Here is a 17,934-nt window from a genome sequence, read left to right on the forward strand (position 1 = left end):
GAGCGATACCTTCTCTTAGCTTCAAGTTTATATAATTGTATAGATAGATAGATAGATAACAACTCCAATCAAAGTATCTAAATCCACTAGATTTTTCAATACACGTTTAGATATCAAAAGTCTAAAAAAGAGCACTATAGTAAAAATAACATAAGATGATTTTTATTATTTTTTAATTTTAATATCATAAGTGCAAGTACATCAGAATCTACACAAGTCCAAAAATCACAATTGTTAAGAATCCCACATCAGTTAGATATAAGATTTCCATTAATTTAATAAGAGATTCACAACCTCATAATACTTGAATATTCTTTTAGGGATAAAACTCCTATGGGCTTTTGGTCCAATATGAGACAATACTTCAACTGTTTTTTGGACCAACCTTTTCTTCTTCCATGGTTCTCAGGATCTTCACTCGATGATGTTTGGGTCATATGTGGACCTTTCGGATATGGACCACCCACAAGATGAGGGGTACCACATGATGGACAAAAAAGTCCTTAGCGACATCTCTTCCGTTGCAAACACATGGGACAAGGACAATTGGGGGAATAAACCAAATTCTGGTTCTTTGTGGAATATTATTGGAAAAAAAAAATGGACTTTAATACTAGGTTAAGAAAAAGGTCGTCGCCCACTTGCCCATCACAACAAAAAAAAAATCCCCACCAAACACATGGGACAAGGGCAATTGAGGGAATAAACCAAATTCTTGTTCTTTGTGGAATATTATTGGAAAAAGAAATGGATTATAATACTAGGTTAAGAAAAAGGTCGTTGCCCTCTTGCCGATCACAACAAAAAAAAAAAGGATTTGGAGGGACCTCATGACAAAATTATGTGGTCATGGACACTTTGTGAGTAATAATTAATACATCAAACTATCTATCATGTAATCATATTCCTATCACATCATTTGAACCAATCTAAGCGGATCTTATCCCCACATTTCATGGCCACTTTTATGTTTCTTTTTGTTTTTCTTTACATGAGAAGACTTTTTGTGTTTTCTTGCAAATTAATGCATTAATTCCAACAGAGTACTATTCACATGCAAATTTTTTTATTATGAGGAAATGATGGAGGGACTCCAACTCTATGAGATATTATACATATAAGTGATATCTGAGTTATTTGTGATTCTCACATTTAATAAGATTTGAAGGCAAGCTATAAATATAATATTATGTGAGAATGTAGTAATCAAATTATGTATAGGATATAACTTATAAAGTTAAGGTGCACTTGGAGCAGTCTTGGTGTACATGCTTTGAATAAGAAAACTATTTCAAGTCCTAAATAAAGAAGGCAAGTAATAATTATATTAGGCAAGTAATATATTATATATGGTTGTTAATAAAGTATTTAATCAGCTTTATTTTTTATTTTAAACAAATAAATAAGTCGGTCTCAAAATCGTCACCTAGGGTTGAAAATATATTTTTCTTTTATTTCTCCGTCCTTTTCAAGCTCTTTTCCCATTCCTATTATTGTGGTGTTTTCGATCGGTTACCCAATTTGGCAAAAGTTGAACTGGTGGCTTTAACTTAGTGGTTCCACGTCTAGTAAAAATGACAAAACTCTTTTGTTTTGATAACCCCACGGCAAAGAGAGGAACCACCAATCGTGAAGGGTATTAAGATCGTCAAATTATCTCGAAAGATGTGTTTTGTTTTGTTGAACACAATGACGTACGACGACTGACTTGCATTGCTAACATATTGAGACTTAAAAAGTCGTGGGTGGCAAGGAAGGTCATCTCAGGCCGGGTTTACTAATTGAAAGTTTTGTTCTTCATTATTTTCCTTACTTTGACTTGTAACGTCTTAAAGCCTTTGACTATGACCACTACTTGAATGAAAAAATACATATTTATTTATTTTTTTGTCTCTTTCTTCCAAAAGGGTCAAAAAAGAAAAGAAAAAGCGAGCTACCACCTGTTGAAAAGCACACGACCCACTCAATTGGAGACATTCCCCAATCGCTAGTTTTACGCTCTGTCCAATGGTTTAGGGATCATTATTCTTTTTTGACCTTCTGAGTTTGGCAAAAAAAAAAACCCCAGAAAGGTTGAATCTTCCAAAAGAAGTGCCATTGAATGAGAGATAAAAAAAGAAATGAGGGGAAAAAAAGAATGAACCAAATATATCAAGCCCAAAAGCAGGGATGCAGTAAAGATAGACATGTATATATGAAAGCATTTGATTATTTGAAACATCACATAAAGGGACACAGCATGTAGAGACACATCCCAAAAAAAAGAAGAAAAAAACACTCAATTACTTGCGAGAAAGAGAAGTACGAAAATCCAACATTTGACACTGATTGAAAAACACCATAATAGCTCAATGCTCTGAAGACGTGTGGGGTGTATCTCTGTTGTCTTGGTCTTCCTTGAATCCTCAAATCAGAAGAGACTTGGTCCATACTACGGTACAGGTCCCAAACTAGCAACAAGAGAGACAAGAAATTAAGAACCATAAGTTCAAGAAACAGAAACACACTCAACTTAAATTACACAATAACACAATCAAACTCATAGAAATTTTAGTATTTATAAAGAAGTAGGCAAACAGAAAAAGTCAGGACAAACCTACCCAATAATGATCGTAGCAAGACGATTAACCGACTCGAGGGTGCAATTGTTGAGTGTCCTCACATGCCGAAGAACCTCACTCATGCGTGCGATATCAGATCTGTGATCATCAAGCCCCGTCAGTATCATCTCTTTCACGGAATTATTCTCAGCTCTCACCTCCGCCATCTCAGCTCCCACCGCCGCCATCTCAGCTAGCAACCGCTTCGAATCCTCCCTTGTTACTTTCTATTTTACCAGAAACATTAATAAATCAAACATTTAGACTACCAAACCCAAAACAACAACAATAACAGAGTAGTCGAAGAATTAGATTTGAACATTGAAGATCTACCCGGAGATTCCTCTTACGCCAAGATGACCTGCGAGGATTCTTCTTAATACGACTGATTCTGGAAACCTCGACCTTCTTTGGTGCCATGATTGTCCCTAATTTCAACAATCGAAAGTACACAATTAAATATAATTGTTGTTTTGTTCTAATAGAAAATGAAGCCAAATCAAAAGGAATAATATCTTGCAGTGTTCGATCAAGAAAGACAAATAGAAAAGGAAGCCAAATCGAAACGAATAATATCTTGCAGTGTTTGATCAAGAAAGACAGAGATGTTGTTGAGAGTTGAGAGTTGAGAGTAGAGAGTAGAGAGTGAGCCTCTCTCTTCCCCTTATTATAGAGTATGGGGTGTTGGAATTGTTTTTGCTAAACTTAAATGAAATTTCTTAAATCTCATCCGCTCATGTCATCTAATAGTATTAGGAGAATTGGATAGTTCATTAAAAATTAAAGGAAGGAATTTGACGGGAATTGGAGGGAAGATTTTACTAAATTTTTGTTACAGTTATTAATATGTTAAAAATCTATTTTACTTTTGCACAGAACACTTTAACATAAAAATGACGACAAATTAGTAAATTAAACTAATTTTCTTTTCTTTTTTCTTTTAACCATCCAAAGAGAGAAATATATTATTCATTTTCTTCTCTTCTTTTCTCTCCTCTCCCATTCTCTTCTTTTCCCTTCCATGCTCCCAAAATCCCTCGATCCAAACATACTCGTGAAAGATAAAGACAAATACTTTCAATCAACTTGGCACACAGAATCGACTTAGCCCACAGAATTACTATCGCGCGAGGGCAATTCGAGTTCGCGCGAGGGTGATTCGAGTTCGCGCGATTTCTTACGGACGAAGAAAAAAAAAAGCAAAAGGCCAACCACTTTGCACTTTCGAGGGAGCGGGAGAGAGAGGGAGCCTGCATTGTCTGCGTGGCTTTATACATTACCACAAACATAATTCCGAATGCACTTCACAAATTGAAGTTGATTTTACACTCCCACACACGATTCTCATATCTATACAAGCCCAAAATAGACAGGTTTAATATTAGAAAGATTGAAAATTCACTATAGCATAGTGTGAACAATCATTACATTACATCATAATAAAAGTACAATATGGGATGAATAAAATCACCTCAAGAGTGAATCTGCACTTATTCGTGCTATTTGGGTGGAAATCATGAATCCTCGCTCGAACATATTAGATCAACAAAGATGATGTCATTTTGCGGTTCTTTTTGTGGAGAAGATTATCTTAGGTTGTAGTGTTGAGAAAGTAATTGTTCTAAAGGAGTCATTCCTAATTAAGAGAGTGATGCTCTCTACTTCTTATTTTCCTTTCATATTGAGTGTGATTCTCACTTTTTGGGCCTTCACATTGGTGTATCGTTCCTTGCTACTCAACAATTGTTGAGATTACGTTGTTGATTTGTGTCAACTTGGTATCAAAGGAAATGAACACATGGAGTCGTAGTGTTATTCACAAGGCTTTGGTCATTATAGTCGCACCTACGATAAGGACAGAGATCATAGCAGATACGAAGAATCCAGTGATTTCCGAGTTCAAGAAGCCACGAACCATGGATGCAATAGAATTTAGAGCATGTACGTAATATGTACGATTGACGAAGACTGAGAAACACTATTGGATACATAATAAAAACAGTATAAGGTACATATGTTGTGTTGGTCTTCCTTGAATCAGAAGAGACTTGCTCCATGCTATGTTACAGCTCCCGAACTAGCAACAAGAGAGACAAGAAAGAACCATAAGTTGCTTATCAAAAAAAAAAAGAAAAAAAGAAGGGGGAGTGGGAGCTGTAGTTCGAGACCATCTCGGTAGCGTGATGGCTTCGGGGTTTATGAGAGTCTTCTCGGCAGGAGGTTCTTCATTTTCACCTAAAAAAAAGAAAAAATAAAGAGTAACATAAGTTCTTCAACAAACAGAAACACTTAACTCTCTTACATACATAAACGAACTCATAGAAATGTTTACTAATTATAAAGAAATACGCAGCAAACAGAAAAAAATCTGGAGAAACCTACCCAGTAAGGATAAGATCAACCAACTGGAGGGTGCTGATCACATGCTTATTGACATCCCTCCTTTGTGCAATATCAGATCTGAGATCCTCAAACTCCGTCTGTATCGTCTCTAGGTGCTATTTCACGGAATTATTCTCTGCTCTGACCTCCGCCATCTAATCTTGATTAATCCACTTCAAAGTCCCCGTTTTTACCTTCTATTTTATCAGAAACATTAAATCAAACATGTAGAGTGCAAAACCGAAAACAACAACAACAACAACAGAGTAGTAGACGAATTAGATTTGAACATTGAAGATCTACCTCGAGAAACTCCTCTTACTCGAAGATGACCTGCGAGGCTTCTTCTTAACACGATTGATTCTGGAAACCAAGTACCTCTTTAGTGCCATGAATGAGGATTGTGCTCTTTCTTTCTTGCTCATCGTCACTAATTTCAGCAATCAAATATAGTTGTTCTGTCTTTTTTTATTCAAGTACATAATCAAATATAGTTGTTGTGTTTTTTGAATAAAAAAGCAAGCCAATCCATCGATACATTTGCCAAATCGGAAGAAATAATACCTTGCAGAGTTCGATCAATCAAGAACAATTCAGTCAAGAAAGACAAGGTCAAAGTGGGTGTGATGAGAGTGGAGCAAGTCAGGGAATAATATTTATAGTTGAGAAAAAGACAAATTACTGCCACTTTATAAACATTGGAAACATAGGTAAAAAAAAAAAAAAAAAAACTTTTTGCTTGTTTGACAGGACGACTCCACAAGAGGAGCAACTCGCGGAGCCGCGCCCTGCCAAACAGATGAAATTCTTTAACGAATCCGTTGGCACATGTCAGCGGATTCGTTGGCCATTCACAGCAGAGGCAACGGATGTTATTTCCTTTTTTTTCATTTTTTTATATGTGAGGCCCACGTATCATTGTGCCTCTGATTTTTTTTTTTTACATAAATTAATGTGGGCCCACAACTTTAATAACATATATTTAATATATTATTTAGTTTAGTTTTATAAACAATTTTTTAAGAAACTGTAAATATTTTGCCAATAAATTTAATATTTATAGTTAATATTATAAAAATTTATTAATATTTATAAAAAAAAATACACATTAATAAGCTTAATATTTTACTTCTAACATTCATCCGCTTTTAATTATATTAATATTTTTTATTAATTTGTGAGATTTTAAATAAAAATAATATTAACATTGTTACTGTAATGTGGGCCCACCCACAGTTAAACATATATATTTAATAAAGTAATTAATTTATGAAATAAATACACCTTAAATATTAAATTAAATTCAATATTTGTAAAGATTTAAGTGCAAAATTAATCAAATCATTCGTTTAATAAGAAAATGATTAAAAATTTATTATTAAATTCAAGATAATGCTTTTAGTCAACAGTTTTTTCGTTAGTGTAAGCTTTAAATTCACCAAACACCTCACAGTATATTTCACAGCTTTAAGCTCAATTTTTTTCTATAGCATTTCTGCTAGCATTGAAAATCAAATTTTCTGCTCTACCAAACGGAGCTTTTACCATATAAACACATCTTTTCCACATAAGTACCTATTTTAAAAATTAAAATTACATAATCTCATTTTGCTCTTCATCTTCAATCGGCATACATCTAAAAAATACCTAAATCTAAGACACCTACTCTTCATCTCCACCATTACCATGTTTGGCTCCATCTCCATCTCCACCACTGCCACTGTCCGCCTCCATCTCCACCACCGCCACCTTTGCTCATCCACCACCACCGCACCTCCACAATTATCTTATTCATTTTCTTATTCTCCTTCTCCTTCTCCTTCTCTTTCTCCTTCTCCTATTTCTTCTTTTTATTACTGTTCGTCTTCATCTTGTTAGATATAAGATCGTAATATGAGTTCAGATTTGATCCTACAGATATGAGATCGTAATATGAGTTCAGAAATGATATCCTACAGATATGAGATCGTATGTTACTGACAGTAACATTACACGAGCAAAACGGGCCAACTTCGAGTCTCACTTTTCGGATTTGAGACTTTTTCTTCCATGTTACGATTTCAAATAGTAACATCATCATGTTAATATATTGACGTTGTAATGTAGAATCATGTATTATAGATCAGGTATTTTTTAATGTCATTTGCTCCAATAAGAAATATGACAAGAGTTTTGTTTATTATGAAACAGTAACATGTCCGAATAATTTTGAAGAACTTGACAGAGTAATTATTTCAGATCTAACACTCATAAACTCAAGGAAATCCTGAACGAAAATAATGTACGCAACATTTACATCTGAATAAAAGTAAGAAACAATAGAAACAATAGATCTAAAGTTTTTAAGCTTTAAATTGTGAAAAAATAGATCTAAAGAGATCTAGAGAGAGGAGGAGAAGAAGAAGAGAGAGAAAGAGAAGAGAGAGAAAAAAAGATGAAAGAGAGACGAAGAAGAACGAAACAAAATAAAGAGAAGAAAGATGTTGAGGATATAAAGGTAAATGATCATCAATATTTTTATGTCAATGTGTTTTTTTTGACCTAAATGTCTAAAAGTATACTAATGGGTACCGGCTTGATATTGTCCCATTATAGCTCAATAGTTGAGCTATAGTGCTAGGTAGTTTATAGGAGCTCAAGTCTCCTAAATGAAATTTTAAAACGATTTAAAACTCAAATTATATGTAAGATTTAAAAAAAATTACATATTCAAAATCAACGCATAAAACTCTTTCTAACAAGTTTTAAATTATCGATTATCTTACCGTACCATTATCGAAACTTTAGTTACTTAAAATGACACTATAGTGGTATACCATTACCAATTCGTCGGTATGATATTTTACTGATAATTTCGGTACCGGTAACAATTATGAAATTTGAACACTAGTATTTTTACTGATTATCGACATATATATGTTAATAAATTAATATTATTTTTAGCTTATTTAATGGTGACCATTAGATCTATTTGTAAATAGATCTACACCATTAATTTTTTTAGGGTTATTGGTTTCACTTATTCACTGATTTCGTATTCATTCTCTCCTGTTTCTTCGCAGCCTGCTGCCTTCTCTCAATTTCGAGTCTACTGACGTCTTTCGGGACTCCTCCGCCTCTCCCGTGCTTCCACGCATCCGTGCCAGCACTAATTAGTTTCACTTCCCTCCCACCATAATCCGATCTGCGATTGAAGATTTCCTAGAATCTAATTTGATGTATGAGGCTGACTATAGATCTGAAATTTCTCCTTTCCTTTGATAGTTCGTTCGAATTTGTTCTGTGTTCGCATTTATTAGGTTATCAATTTGTTTGGATTTGCGTGTGTGGGCGTGGATTTTCAATATGGTTATTGGATTTTTGTTTTCATGGACAATAGCGACTGTGTTGTCATGTTGTATTGTTGTGTATAGATGTTGTGATTGGCAGGTTCCTCAGTTCAGCTAATCCAACCTTGGGTGAAGGAAGAGAAGGCTAGGGGTGGTAGGCTTCATTTTACTAATTACTATCTGGAATCTCCAACATTAGAAAAGTGGCCACGGGACATACATTCAGTGACTGCAAGCTTAAAAGTTCGTGGGGTTTTTCATCTGTGATAACTGAATGCCTAGGATCAATGATACCGACCAACGGTTTATCGAATCTATCGATAACGGTATCATTATTTGAGTTACTGAAATAATCGATATGATAAAAATTTTCGTGTTCGTAACAATAACCGTTCTATTCATCCACACCTTTGAAGCATGGATCTCAACTAGTAAGGGAGAATATAATTATAGTTTTATACAAATTTAAAAAAATAAATTTAAACATCTCCACCCAAACAGTGTGCCAAGTTTCAACTAAAAAATCCAACTCCTCCCAACTCAACCTTCCTCAACCCGTGTCTTGTCTTTTAAATTTTTAATTGAGTTTAAGAGTTGTATTCAAACATGTTTAATTGTTATTGAAGCATTACACATCTATAAATTTACATAAACATGTGGCATGTCTATGTGCCTTTTTTAATATAAATTTTTTTTAATCTATGTGGTATGACTATCTGGTTTGTCATTTAGATTATGTAAGTTTATGGATGAAAAAATTATGGACATATATCATTTTGGTAATTGTTAGCCTTGACGTACTAAAACAAACAAGTTATTTAACGAGCATGATTGTGAACAGCTCGTCAAACGCTACGTTTTTTTACGAATATACTAATTCATTACTTGGAATACTGCACCGAATCAGTGCACCAAAATTTTTTTTTTAAAAATGTCAAAAAATCATAAATATATAGTATTTAGCATGATGGATATAATAATGTATTTTTTATTTTGAAAAATCAAATTTATCGCCATCGAAAATCAAATGTTTTGAGTTTATATCTGACGGTTTAGAATCGTTATTTTTTTTTAATGTTGAATTTGATTTTTGTTTTCTATTGGTCATTAAAAATACTAAACATTGAGAGTTTTTCTATAAAATTTTGGCACCGATTAGGTCCAGTGTTTGGACAAACAAGGTGGGAACCTGGAATCCGTCATGGTCAACAGACAACAACAAATGAAGGGGATTGGTATCGGGCGAGAACAGACGTGCAACCACTACAACTGGCGACCATCGCACGAAAGCGATTCGAGTTCGCGCGATTTAAAAGAAGTAAAAAAAGAAGCCAACCACTTGGATTTTCGAGAGAGAGAAAGCTTGCCTGTCTTTAGCATTATCATTATGAGTCATTCAAATTAAAGGAAACCCATATCCCCATCGGTCAACAAATAACAACAAATAAAGGGCGATTGGTATCGGGCGGGAATAGACGTGCATGCACTGCTACTGTCCTCCATCGCACGAAAGCGATTCGAGTTCGCGCGATTTAAAAGAAGTAAAAAAGAAGCCAACCACTTGGACTTTGAGAGATAGAGAGAGCCTGCCTGTCTTTATCATTATTTAGTATTATCAATTATGAATCCTTCAAAATTCAAATTAAAGGAACCCATCTCCTTTACTTTGCACAACAATACAAACATATCCCCATCGGAAGGTGGGAACGTGGAATCCGCGACCTACTCAACAAATAAAGGGGACGTGCTACCACCACAACTGTCCTCCATCGCACGATACTCATTAGAGTTCGCGCGAATTTGTACAAATAAAGAAAGAAAAAACAAGGCAACGACTTAGGACTTCGAAAGAGAGCCTGCATTGCCAGCTTGGCTCTATCATTATTTAGTATTTATCATTACGAATCATTCAAATTACAAGAACCATCCCTTTACTTTCTCTGCACAACAATACATGCAATCCCCATCAGATATATGGATGCTCTCTCTTGCATCATAATCTAATCTCTATCTCTCCCACACACACACACACATATGAGAGTTAGAACGCAATTGCTTCATCAATTCAGTTTCTAATTTAGTATATTTCCGGCCCAATACATCACCCCGCACACACATATTTCCGAATGCACTTCACAATTTGAAGTTGATTATACACATGCACACACGAGCATATTGGTGAGTTGACCGTATGATGTGGGTTGAAAGGATATCCAAACACCAAACACCTTATCATTTCACATAAGATGTGGGTTGAAAGTCAATAGGTTTTTTTTTTTTTTTTGATCGAACAGCAAAGATATTAAGACCAGAGAAAGGCACCAAATAGAAAATACAACAGGGTATCGGATGGGATCACCTGAATAGTATAAGTGACTACGTATACAACGGATGCAGTCAATAATGTTTTGTTGACATGAGAAGCACCCCTGAAATTTATTATGTGGTCTGAACCTCGTTCTCTATCTCGATTTATTGTGTGGTCTTAAATAGAAGATGCTTATATTTTCCTGATTTGGGTGTTGGTGAGTATTTTACGATGTATTGCAGGTAAAGAAGGTCATATAACTAACCCGAAGTCTGGCCCTAGGCACCCCCAACAGTTCAGCTACCATTTCTATACTAAGCAAACTTGATGGTGTTCTGAATCCCATTCAGTGTTTTCAAAAACGTTTGTAATGCGCATTTCAGTACTCGAATTGATGCGAAATGGCATGACAAAAGTACCAAATCCTATTGATTAAACGAAACCAGTTAACGTATTTTTGAAGAAATAAGTAAAATACAGTAATTCGTAGAAACGTACGCTTCACAGGTATATGTTTATGCTATGTCGTTTTGCCAGGTTTTGGGAATAAAAATTAATAAAATTCAGAAGTTAGGTCGTCGAAAGTCGAAACCCATCTTTGCCAATGCAAATGTCGTCTTTCGCGAAGTTCCTGATTCTTCTAAGTCTCACTCAGATGTGATTCAGTCATGGATGGTATGCAGCTATGTTGGGCTTATCACGTGTTGGGCCTTACATTTCCTTTATATCCAGTTATCCACTGAAGTCTACTACCAGAGCTAGTTCTTACGAAGTCCATTGTAGTCATTCTTTATAAAGCCCACTTTCGTCAATCAGAATGTATATGATCAATTTTTATTTAAATGTCTAATATTCAAATAAAGTACACGTCACACCTTTCACATATATAATTATTTTAATATAAATATATATATTATACTTATATACTTTTAATATAAAAAATATTTTTCCAAAAACACATTAATACTTACGTCTCACCTCGTGAAGACAAAAACGCATCTCAATATGTTTTTTAATTTGAAAACACCTATTTTGAAGGTGTTTTTTGTACCGAGAAATGGCAATTATGTAATATCGTGTATACCTTTTATCAAGAAGTAAGCAATTAGATGCTGAATTTTATACCAGCAACATTGGATTCGTGCCAAACCTCCCGTAGTAGAACGGCGTGATAGGTTGGTATGTACCTTCTGTTGGAAAATGATGGTCACCTATATTTTGACCATTATTAAATGAAAGCTCAATAATAATTATTGAATGAAATTTATGGGCAATTGATCCTTGTTATAAGGACAATAAACTGGAGTAATTAGTGTGACCAAATCATTTATTGGTTGAATGTAAAAAGACTCCAAAGTGACCATGATGAGCATGGTGGACATAGTGCAATAAGTGTGTGTATGGGAATCCCACATTGGAAAAATATCATGTGGATGTGTTGTTTATAAGTCCAAGTGTTGTAGTAAAACTTTGGGCCCAAGGGCACCCAAGCTTTTGTAGGAGTGAGAGGCTCCACATTATGAACTTGGACTAAAACACGCGCGCGCATTTTTGTAGGAGTGAGAGGCTCCACATTTTTGCACTTTGTTATAAGCCCATAAGAGAGGCCCAAATGCATTGAGTATGGACTGTTCAAGCCCAGCCCATGACTGACATCTTACCTGGTCAACCACAGCAGTTGCAACAGCCCAAGATATGGGCTGGTGGTTGCAACCTGCTTGGTCAAGTTACCAGCCCGAAAATCAGTGGTTTTCTCACTGATTTTTCTGGGTTCTTGTTGCTAAGCCTCCTATATAAGGAGAGCCTTGGCAGCAGCTTCATAGGAGAGAAAAATCTTCTTCTTCTGTCATTCTGCTGCTCTTCTGAGTCTCGATTTCTTTTTCTTCAATCTGTTTGAGAGTGCAATTCTAAATTGGTTCGTCTAAGTCCATTAGTATTGAAGTGCTGCTTACTAGTGGTTTGCGGAGCGTTGTATCTTGGGAAGAGTCTGTCCGGAGAGCTTGGCACCAGTGGTTGGACATTTCTCTTTAAGGAGATTCGTGAAAGGCGTACCTCGCTCCCACTATTCCTATCAACTGTTTACGGGTTTTGGTATTTTAATTTTAACATCAATTATTGAGTTCATATATGCTGATGTTACTGTTTATGATTAATGTTACTGTTTTAGTTCTGTAGCTTGTTCACTGTTCATGCAATATAAATATTAATTGGTTTATTGCATGTTATACTCCAACACCTTCTTCAAATTTCAGTATAAAAATGGTGCTCAAAGTCCTATAAGGTAATCATAGAAATGAGAAGGCATTCTGCAATTATGTCAAAGGTACAAACATAATGGTTAGGTTCATCTGTACATAGACAGAATGGTAAAGAACATCAAAGTAGAGACTTTATATAAGAAAATGTAATTTCATTACAAGAAAAGAAATTCTAGAGGGCATAAATAGGACCTTTTCTTTTATCCTTTTATCTTCTTCCCTGTTCTTTTTTTTCACCCCCTATTTACTTCTTCCAAAGAAGTATTACAAAAAAGAATGGAACAATTACAAGGTGCCAATTTGCCAGAGATAATAAGTTATGATACCAGGTGGGTCCCTGACAAGAGCAACAACCTTTTTATATAAATTTAAGAGGATATTTACCATCTACATTTTAGGAACACCATTGTCAAGCCTATATAGAGTCAGCTTATTACATCATATGCTAGTGGCCTCCAGAACAATGAGACTCACATGGAGAACAAATCTCAAGTTAGAAAAAGTTCAAACACCGTGTACAATAAGGAGAAAGAGAGAGAAAACGAAAAGAAAAGGCGAAGAAAGTATATGTAAACACTTGAAAGAGATGTCAAACTTATTTATCAAGGTCGAGGGCAAAAACAGACGGCTGACAGCACCGGAATTTACAATTGATTTCAGTTGATGAAGATGGTCCGCCTTGTTACATCCAGTATTATGCAGCAGAATTCTTCAATGTATTTCCTCATTCTGTGGAGCCACTAAATCACTATAACCAAAAGAGAAACAAACAAGCTGTGTTAATTGTGTTATAAGAGATATTAACCACAAGTGACCTGATTTAGTACCATCAGCACCAGAGGTTCCTGTATGCACCTTCATTATCTTTAAAAATCTTTACAATGCCATCAGAATTACACATACACGCACATGCAGAGTTAGTTCTGTTGGGTTCAATTCAAAATTCAAACTGCTCTTCTATCATCAGTTCTGAATTATATTCATGATACAATAAATTGAAGTTGAAGTTCGATCATTCTTAACTTTCAGTTTTTCTAGTTATATATATACACACTTAAAAGGCTTGTGATTGATGTTCAAATATACATGAAGAAAAACCAGGTTTATATCAGGAAAAAAAAAAAAACTTACACTCAAGCTATTAAGCTTTTTTTTTTTCCTCGCATTCATTTGGTAAACGATGAATCTTTTCAATTTTTTTATTTGTCGTTTAAAAAGTAATATACGAGCAAACGTTATGTGGCTTAGTAGTAGAGTTGCATGGATACAACCTAAAAGTCATAAGTTCAATTATTCGGAACAAGTCCCTCCACATCTTACATGAGATAACATAACGTTTACGTACATCGTGTGTTTACGTACATCGTGTGTATATCATGATCATCACTCATTGTGGGAAGGTTTTGTTTACTTTCACTTTACTTTGTCACAAGTTTGGTTCTCCTGAAGAAGTCCCTCCCCATATGTATAGATAAAGTTTATGTACATCGTGTTTGTCATGACCCCCACTCATTGTGGGAAGGTTTTGTTTACTTTTACTTTACTTTGTCACAAGTTTGATTCTTCGGAAGGAGTCCCTCCCCATATGTATAGATAAAGTTTACGTACATCGTGTCTGTCATGATCCCCACTCATTGTGGGAAGGTTTGGAACATAAATAACGTTCTTGCAACAACATTATTTATGTTCCAAGAACTAAACCCTTGAACCATTTATTATTCCAATAATATATACGCAGACTACTGTGTGTCACGTAGTTTCACATAGGTAACAAGTTGTCTTAACAACAACGGAAGAAAACGACAAAGGAAGGAAAGCAGAAGATAGTAGGAATTGGTTTCAGTTCATGTAGATGATCCTCCTTGTTACAACCAGTATTTTGCAGCAGAATTCTTTAACGCATTTCCTCATTCTGCTTAGCCATCGAATCACTAAAAACAAAAGAGAAACAAACTAATGTTAATTGTGTTATAACTTATTAAGAGATAATTGTGTTTGCTCGCAATCAGCTGGAAAAGGATGAATCTTTTCAATTTTTTATTTGCTGTTTAGGTGGACATTATGTGGCTCAGTGATAGAGCTGGGTGGGGTCATACGTTCAATTCCTCCGAACAAGTTGCTCCACATATAATGTGGGATAAAGTTTGCATACATCTTTTATGTCCTTGTCATCAATCAAGTTACTTATACTTTACTTTGTGTAAGTAATATGTAGCAACCTTATTTATGTTCCTAGAACTAAACCCCTAAAGCACTTATTATTCCAATAAAACAATATTTTGATGTTTTGGTCATGCCAGCTTATATACATTTAGATGAAGAGGGAGAGGGAGATAAAGCTCACCGGAGAGACCGAGTGAGTTGAGCAGCCAAATCAAAATCTTTTTGAGCTCTTGCCTTCACGATGCCAGACATAAGACCTAAACGCACTTGTATGGCTGCATTCTGCTTTGCTATGAGCTCAGTTTCTTTCCACAGTTGTTCCCGTTCTGCTTTGATCTTCTCAAATTTCTCCCTCACTTGTCTCTGCCCCTCTCTAATGGACTTCTGCTCGTCACTAATTTCTGCCATCTCTCCCCTCAGTCGCTTGATCCCTGCCCTTATCTTTGCCGCCAATTTCTTATTCTGATTTTTTTTTCAAAATAATTGTCAAGATTGATCACTTAAATATAAAAAAAGAAAAAAGACTCATACCGTGATTCTCCTGGTTTTCCTTACGAGTGCAGAGCGGCTTCTTCGCACGAATCTCGAACTCCTCTGGCATGGAAGAAGAAACCGAGTCCTCCGTTTCGTGATTCCATTGCAGCCGGTGGCTAATTTATGGGTCGACAGACGATTTGTCAACAAGATACAACGATTCATGATTCTTCCTGGCTTCTGCTAAATTAGAAATTGAATTGATGAATCAATTTCGTTCTTAAGTCTTTACGTATATAGTGTGGGAAAGAGAGAGGTCAGACATATTACTTTTTTTTGTCGTTTCACAAGCAAAATCACGCGAACTCGAATCGCTATCGTGCGATGGTGGTCGGTAGCGTCTGTTCTCGCGCGATACACAGGAAGGATTCCACTTTCCTACCTAATGCTCTTAATAATTACTTATATTTTATTTGTCCTTTACTTTTACTAGGGATGACAAAAAAAACCGATCCGAACACTATCCGTAGGGTACCCGATCAGTTTAAAACCTGAAAACCGATCCTATATGTTTTGGAAACGGTTTTGGTTTTGGTTTTCAAACCCGTCATGGTTTAGGGTCGGGTTTGATTTTTGATGCCGGGTTTAGGGTACCCGAACCATTTAATAAAAAGATCTATTATAGTAATAATATTATAAATCATGTATAAAGGTATACTATTAGGATACTAAATTATAACATGATAAATCATATTAAAATGTATATATTTATAGAAGCAAACTAATAAAACTATAAATTAGACTAATTTGAATTATAAAATCATAATTAATATAAATCATACTCAATATTAATTTATATTAATATAATCATCAAAGAAAAAAAATAAAAATATTAAAAGTTAAATGGTAAATGGATACCCGATGATAAAGGTTATGGAACGGTACCGGGTTTAGAAATTTAAATGGTTTTGGAACGATTTTGGTATTTCTTAATTGGAAGGGTACCCGACCCATTGTCATTCCTAACTTTTACTTTGTCCGATACGTATTGATATGAGTTGTCTTCATCAACGTCGATTCCAAACCAAAGCCACAATATTCATAAAATTAAAAAATAAAAATTATTCTCAAAGTAAATACTCAAGATCAAGATTCTCATGCCTATGAAAGTTCCCGAGCTCTTATTGTGGGGTCCACACACACATGGCATGCTGACGTAGTGTCCCTCTCTAATGCACTTCTGTTCCTCACTAGGAGCAACAATACTAGTGTAAAGTTTCTTTTTTTGTGGGTTTTGGTATTGTGGTTGGTCTAATCTCTGCCATCTCTTCCCTCATTCGCTCCATCTCTCTGCCCTAATCTTCCCACAAATTTCCTATTCTGAATTTTTTTTTCAAGATCAGTGTCAAAATTGAGCAGCCAAACGTAAGGGATCACAAATTATAAAATGGAAACAAGAAACCAGAGTCATACCGTATTTCTCCTGCTCTTCCTTACGAGCCCAGAACGCCTTCCGCGCACGAATCTTCAACTCCGCTGGCATGGAAGAAAACGCAGAGTCCTCCGCTTCTTGATTCCATTGTCGCCGGTGGCTAATCTTTGGGTCAGCAGACGATTTGACGATTCATGATTCTTCCTCTTGCGGGAGCTTAGGTTAGCGGCTTCTGCTAAATTAGGAATTGAATTGATGAAGCAATTGCGTTCTAATCAGAGATGAATTTATTTTTATATATAAAACCAGTGTTAACAGACCCGGCCCGGCCATTCAGTCGGACCGGTTACACGACAATTTTTCCTTGAAGACGGGTTGGTTCGCTTGTTGAACTGTATAAGCACTTTACCCACGTTGTCCCGACTTTAACCGTCATTGCGCTGCTTTTTATATTAAAAGCTGCTTATCAATCATCTGATTGTTTCGATGTGGTATTTCTAGAACACTAAAAGACAAGAAATTATGTGTCAGAATTTCATTCGGTATTTGAAGAAACTTTGATTCAAAGTACCACGTAAAGTCATGGCCCAAATGTTGTACATTTAGTATTTTTCTTTTGAGAAAATACATTTCTTTTACTTTATAATACTCATCTGTATAATATTCATCTCTATATAGCATCATATTTTTTTATGTCTCAAAATAATCAATCATCTATCATTCTTTATTGACCTACTTGATAGTTGGTACAAAATCACACAACCATACAAATTAAGTAAAGATTTTATGTATAATACTATTATTATTTAAAAATAAATAAATCATTTAAAACATGCAGTTCAACCCTTGACCCTTAGGGCTAAACAATTGAACCTTCAAAAATTATTGTGACGAGTCGATACGTGGATCGATTATGATAATACTGTATAAAACGGCTCCAAATTCCTCTCCGTAAATTTCAGCGTCACGTGAATGCCGTAACAAAAAA

General features: G+C 35.2%; 2 protein-coding genes and 2 long non-coding RNA genes across 9 annotated transcripts in view; 1 reads left to right on the forward strand and 3 right to left on the reverse strand.

The window, feature by feature from the left end:
• Nucleotides 1-2,170: 2,170 nt before the first annotated feature.
• LOC120005778 overlaps nt 2,171-17,934 on the reverse strand; it is a 45,431-nt gene continuing 29,667 nt past the window's right edge. Inside the window, exons 3-5 of the mRNA XM_038855600.1 lie at nt 2,934-3,028; nt 2,601-2,827; nt 2,171-2,450 (exon numbers count right to left, since the gene is read on the reverse strand). Of these exons, the coding sequence (XP_038711528.1) occupies nt 2,432-2,450; nt 2,601-2,827; nt 2,934-3,028 (341 nt within the window). The 3' untranslated portion in view covers nt 2,171-2,431. The remainder of the gene's footprint in view (nt 2,451-2,600; nt 2,828-2,933; nt 3,029-17,934) is intronic.
• On the reverse strand, nt 4,499-5,685 carry LOC120005783. 4 transcript variants are annotated; one of them, XR_005469891.1, is made up of 4 exons: nt 5,547-5,685; nt 5,286-5,412; nt 4,983-5,179; nt 4,499-4,835 (listed from the first exon to the last, which is right to left on the reverse strand). It is a non-coding gene; the product is annotated as an uncharacterized LOC120005783 (long non-coding RNA). The 4 variants fall into 4 exon arrangements; XR_005469889.1 differs by having other exon boundaries at nt 5,286-5,444; nt 5,547-5,669; XR_005469890.1 differs by having other exon boundaries at nt 4,499-4,677; nt 4,769-4,835; nt 5,286-5,650.
• LOC120005784 lies at nt 10,154-11,503 on the forward strand. Its single transcript, XR_005469892.1, has 2 exons — nt 10,154-11,034; nt 11,157-11,503. It is a non-coding gene; the product is annotated as an uncharacterized LOC120005784 (long non-coding RNA).
• On the reverse strand, nt 13,272-17,291 carry LOC120005780. Of its 3 annotated transcripts, none has more exons than XM_038855604.1 (4): nt 15,845-15,997; nt 15,572-15,754; nt 15,222-15,502; nt 13,272-13,625 (listed from the first exon to the last, which is right to left on the reverse strand). In XM_038855604.1, the coding sequence occupies exons 2-4, from the start codon at nt 15,737-15,739 to the stop codon at nt 13,589-13,591; spliced, it is 486 nt and encodes a 161-aa protein (XP_038711532.1). In that variant the 5' UTR covers nt 15,740-15,754; nt 15,845-15,997; the 3' UTR covers nt 13,272-13,588. The 3 variants fall into 3 exon arrangements, with proteins under 3 accessions (XP_038711532.1, XP_038711531.1, XP_038711530.1); XM_038855603.1 differs by lacking the exons at nt 13,272-13,625; nt 15,845-15,997 and adding exons at nt 14,422-14,808; nt 16,988-17,291; XM_038855602.1 differs by lacking the exon at nt 13,272-13,625 and adding an exon at nt 14,422-14,808.

Source organism: Tripterygium wilfordii, chromosome 9 (genome assembly GCF_013401445.1).
Source record: "Tripterygium wilfordii isolate XIE 37 chromosome 9, ASM1340144v1, whole genome shotgun sequence".
NCBI lineage: Eukaryota > Viridiplantae > Streptophyta > Magnoliopsida > Celastrales > Celastraceae > Tripterygium > Tripterygium wilfordii.

What these genes read in the sequence shown, in the direction of transcription:
- LOC120005780 (XM_038855604.1), bottom strand. Translation starts at nt 15,739, where the DNA reads ATGAATCGTTGTATCTTGTTGACAAATCGTCTGTCGACCCATAAATTA. An exon ending in GGAAAACCAGGAGAATCACG is followed by an intron (nt 15,503 to 15,571) that starts GTATGAGTCTTT and finishes AAAAAAAATCAG; the next exon opens with AATAAGAAATTGGCGGCAAA. An exon ending in CAACTCACTCGGTCTCTCCG is followed by an intron (nt 13,626 to 15,221) that starts GTGAGCTTTATC and finishes TTTTGGTTATAG; the next exon opens with TGATTTAGTGGCTCCACAGA.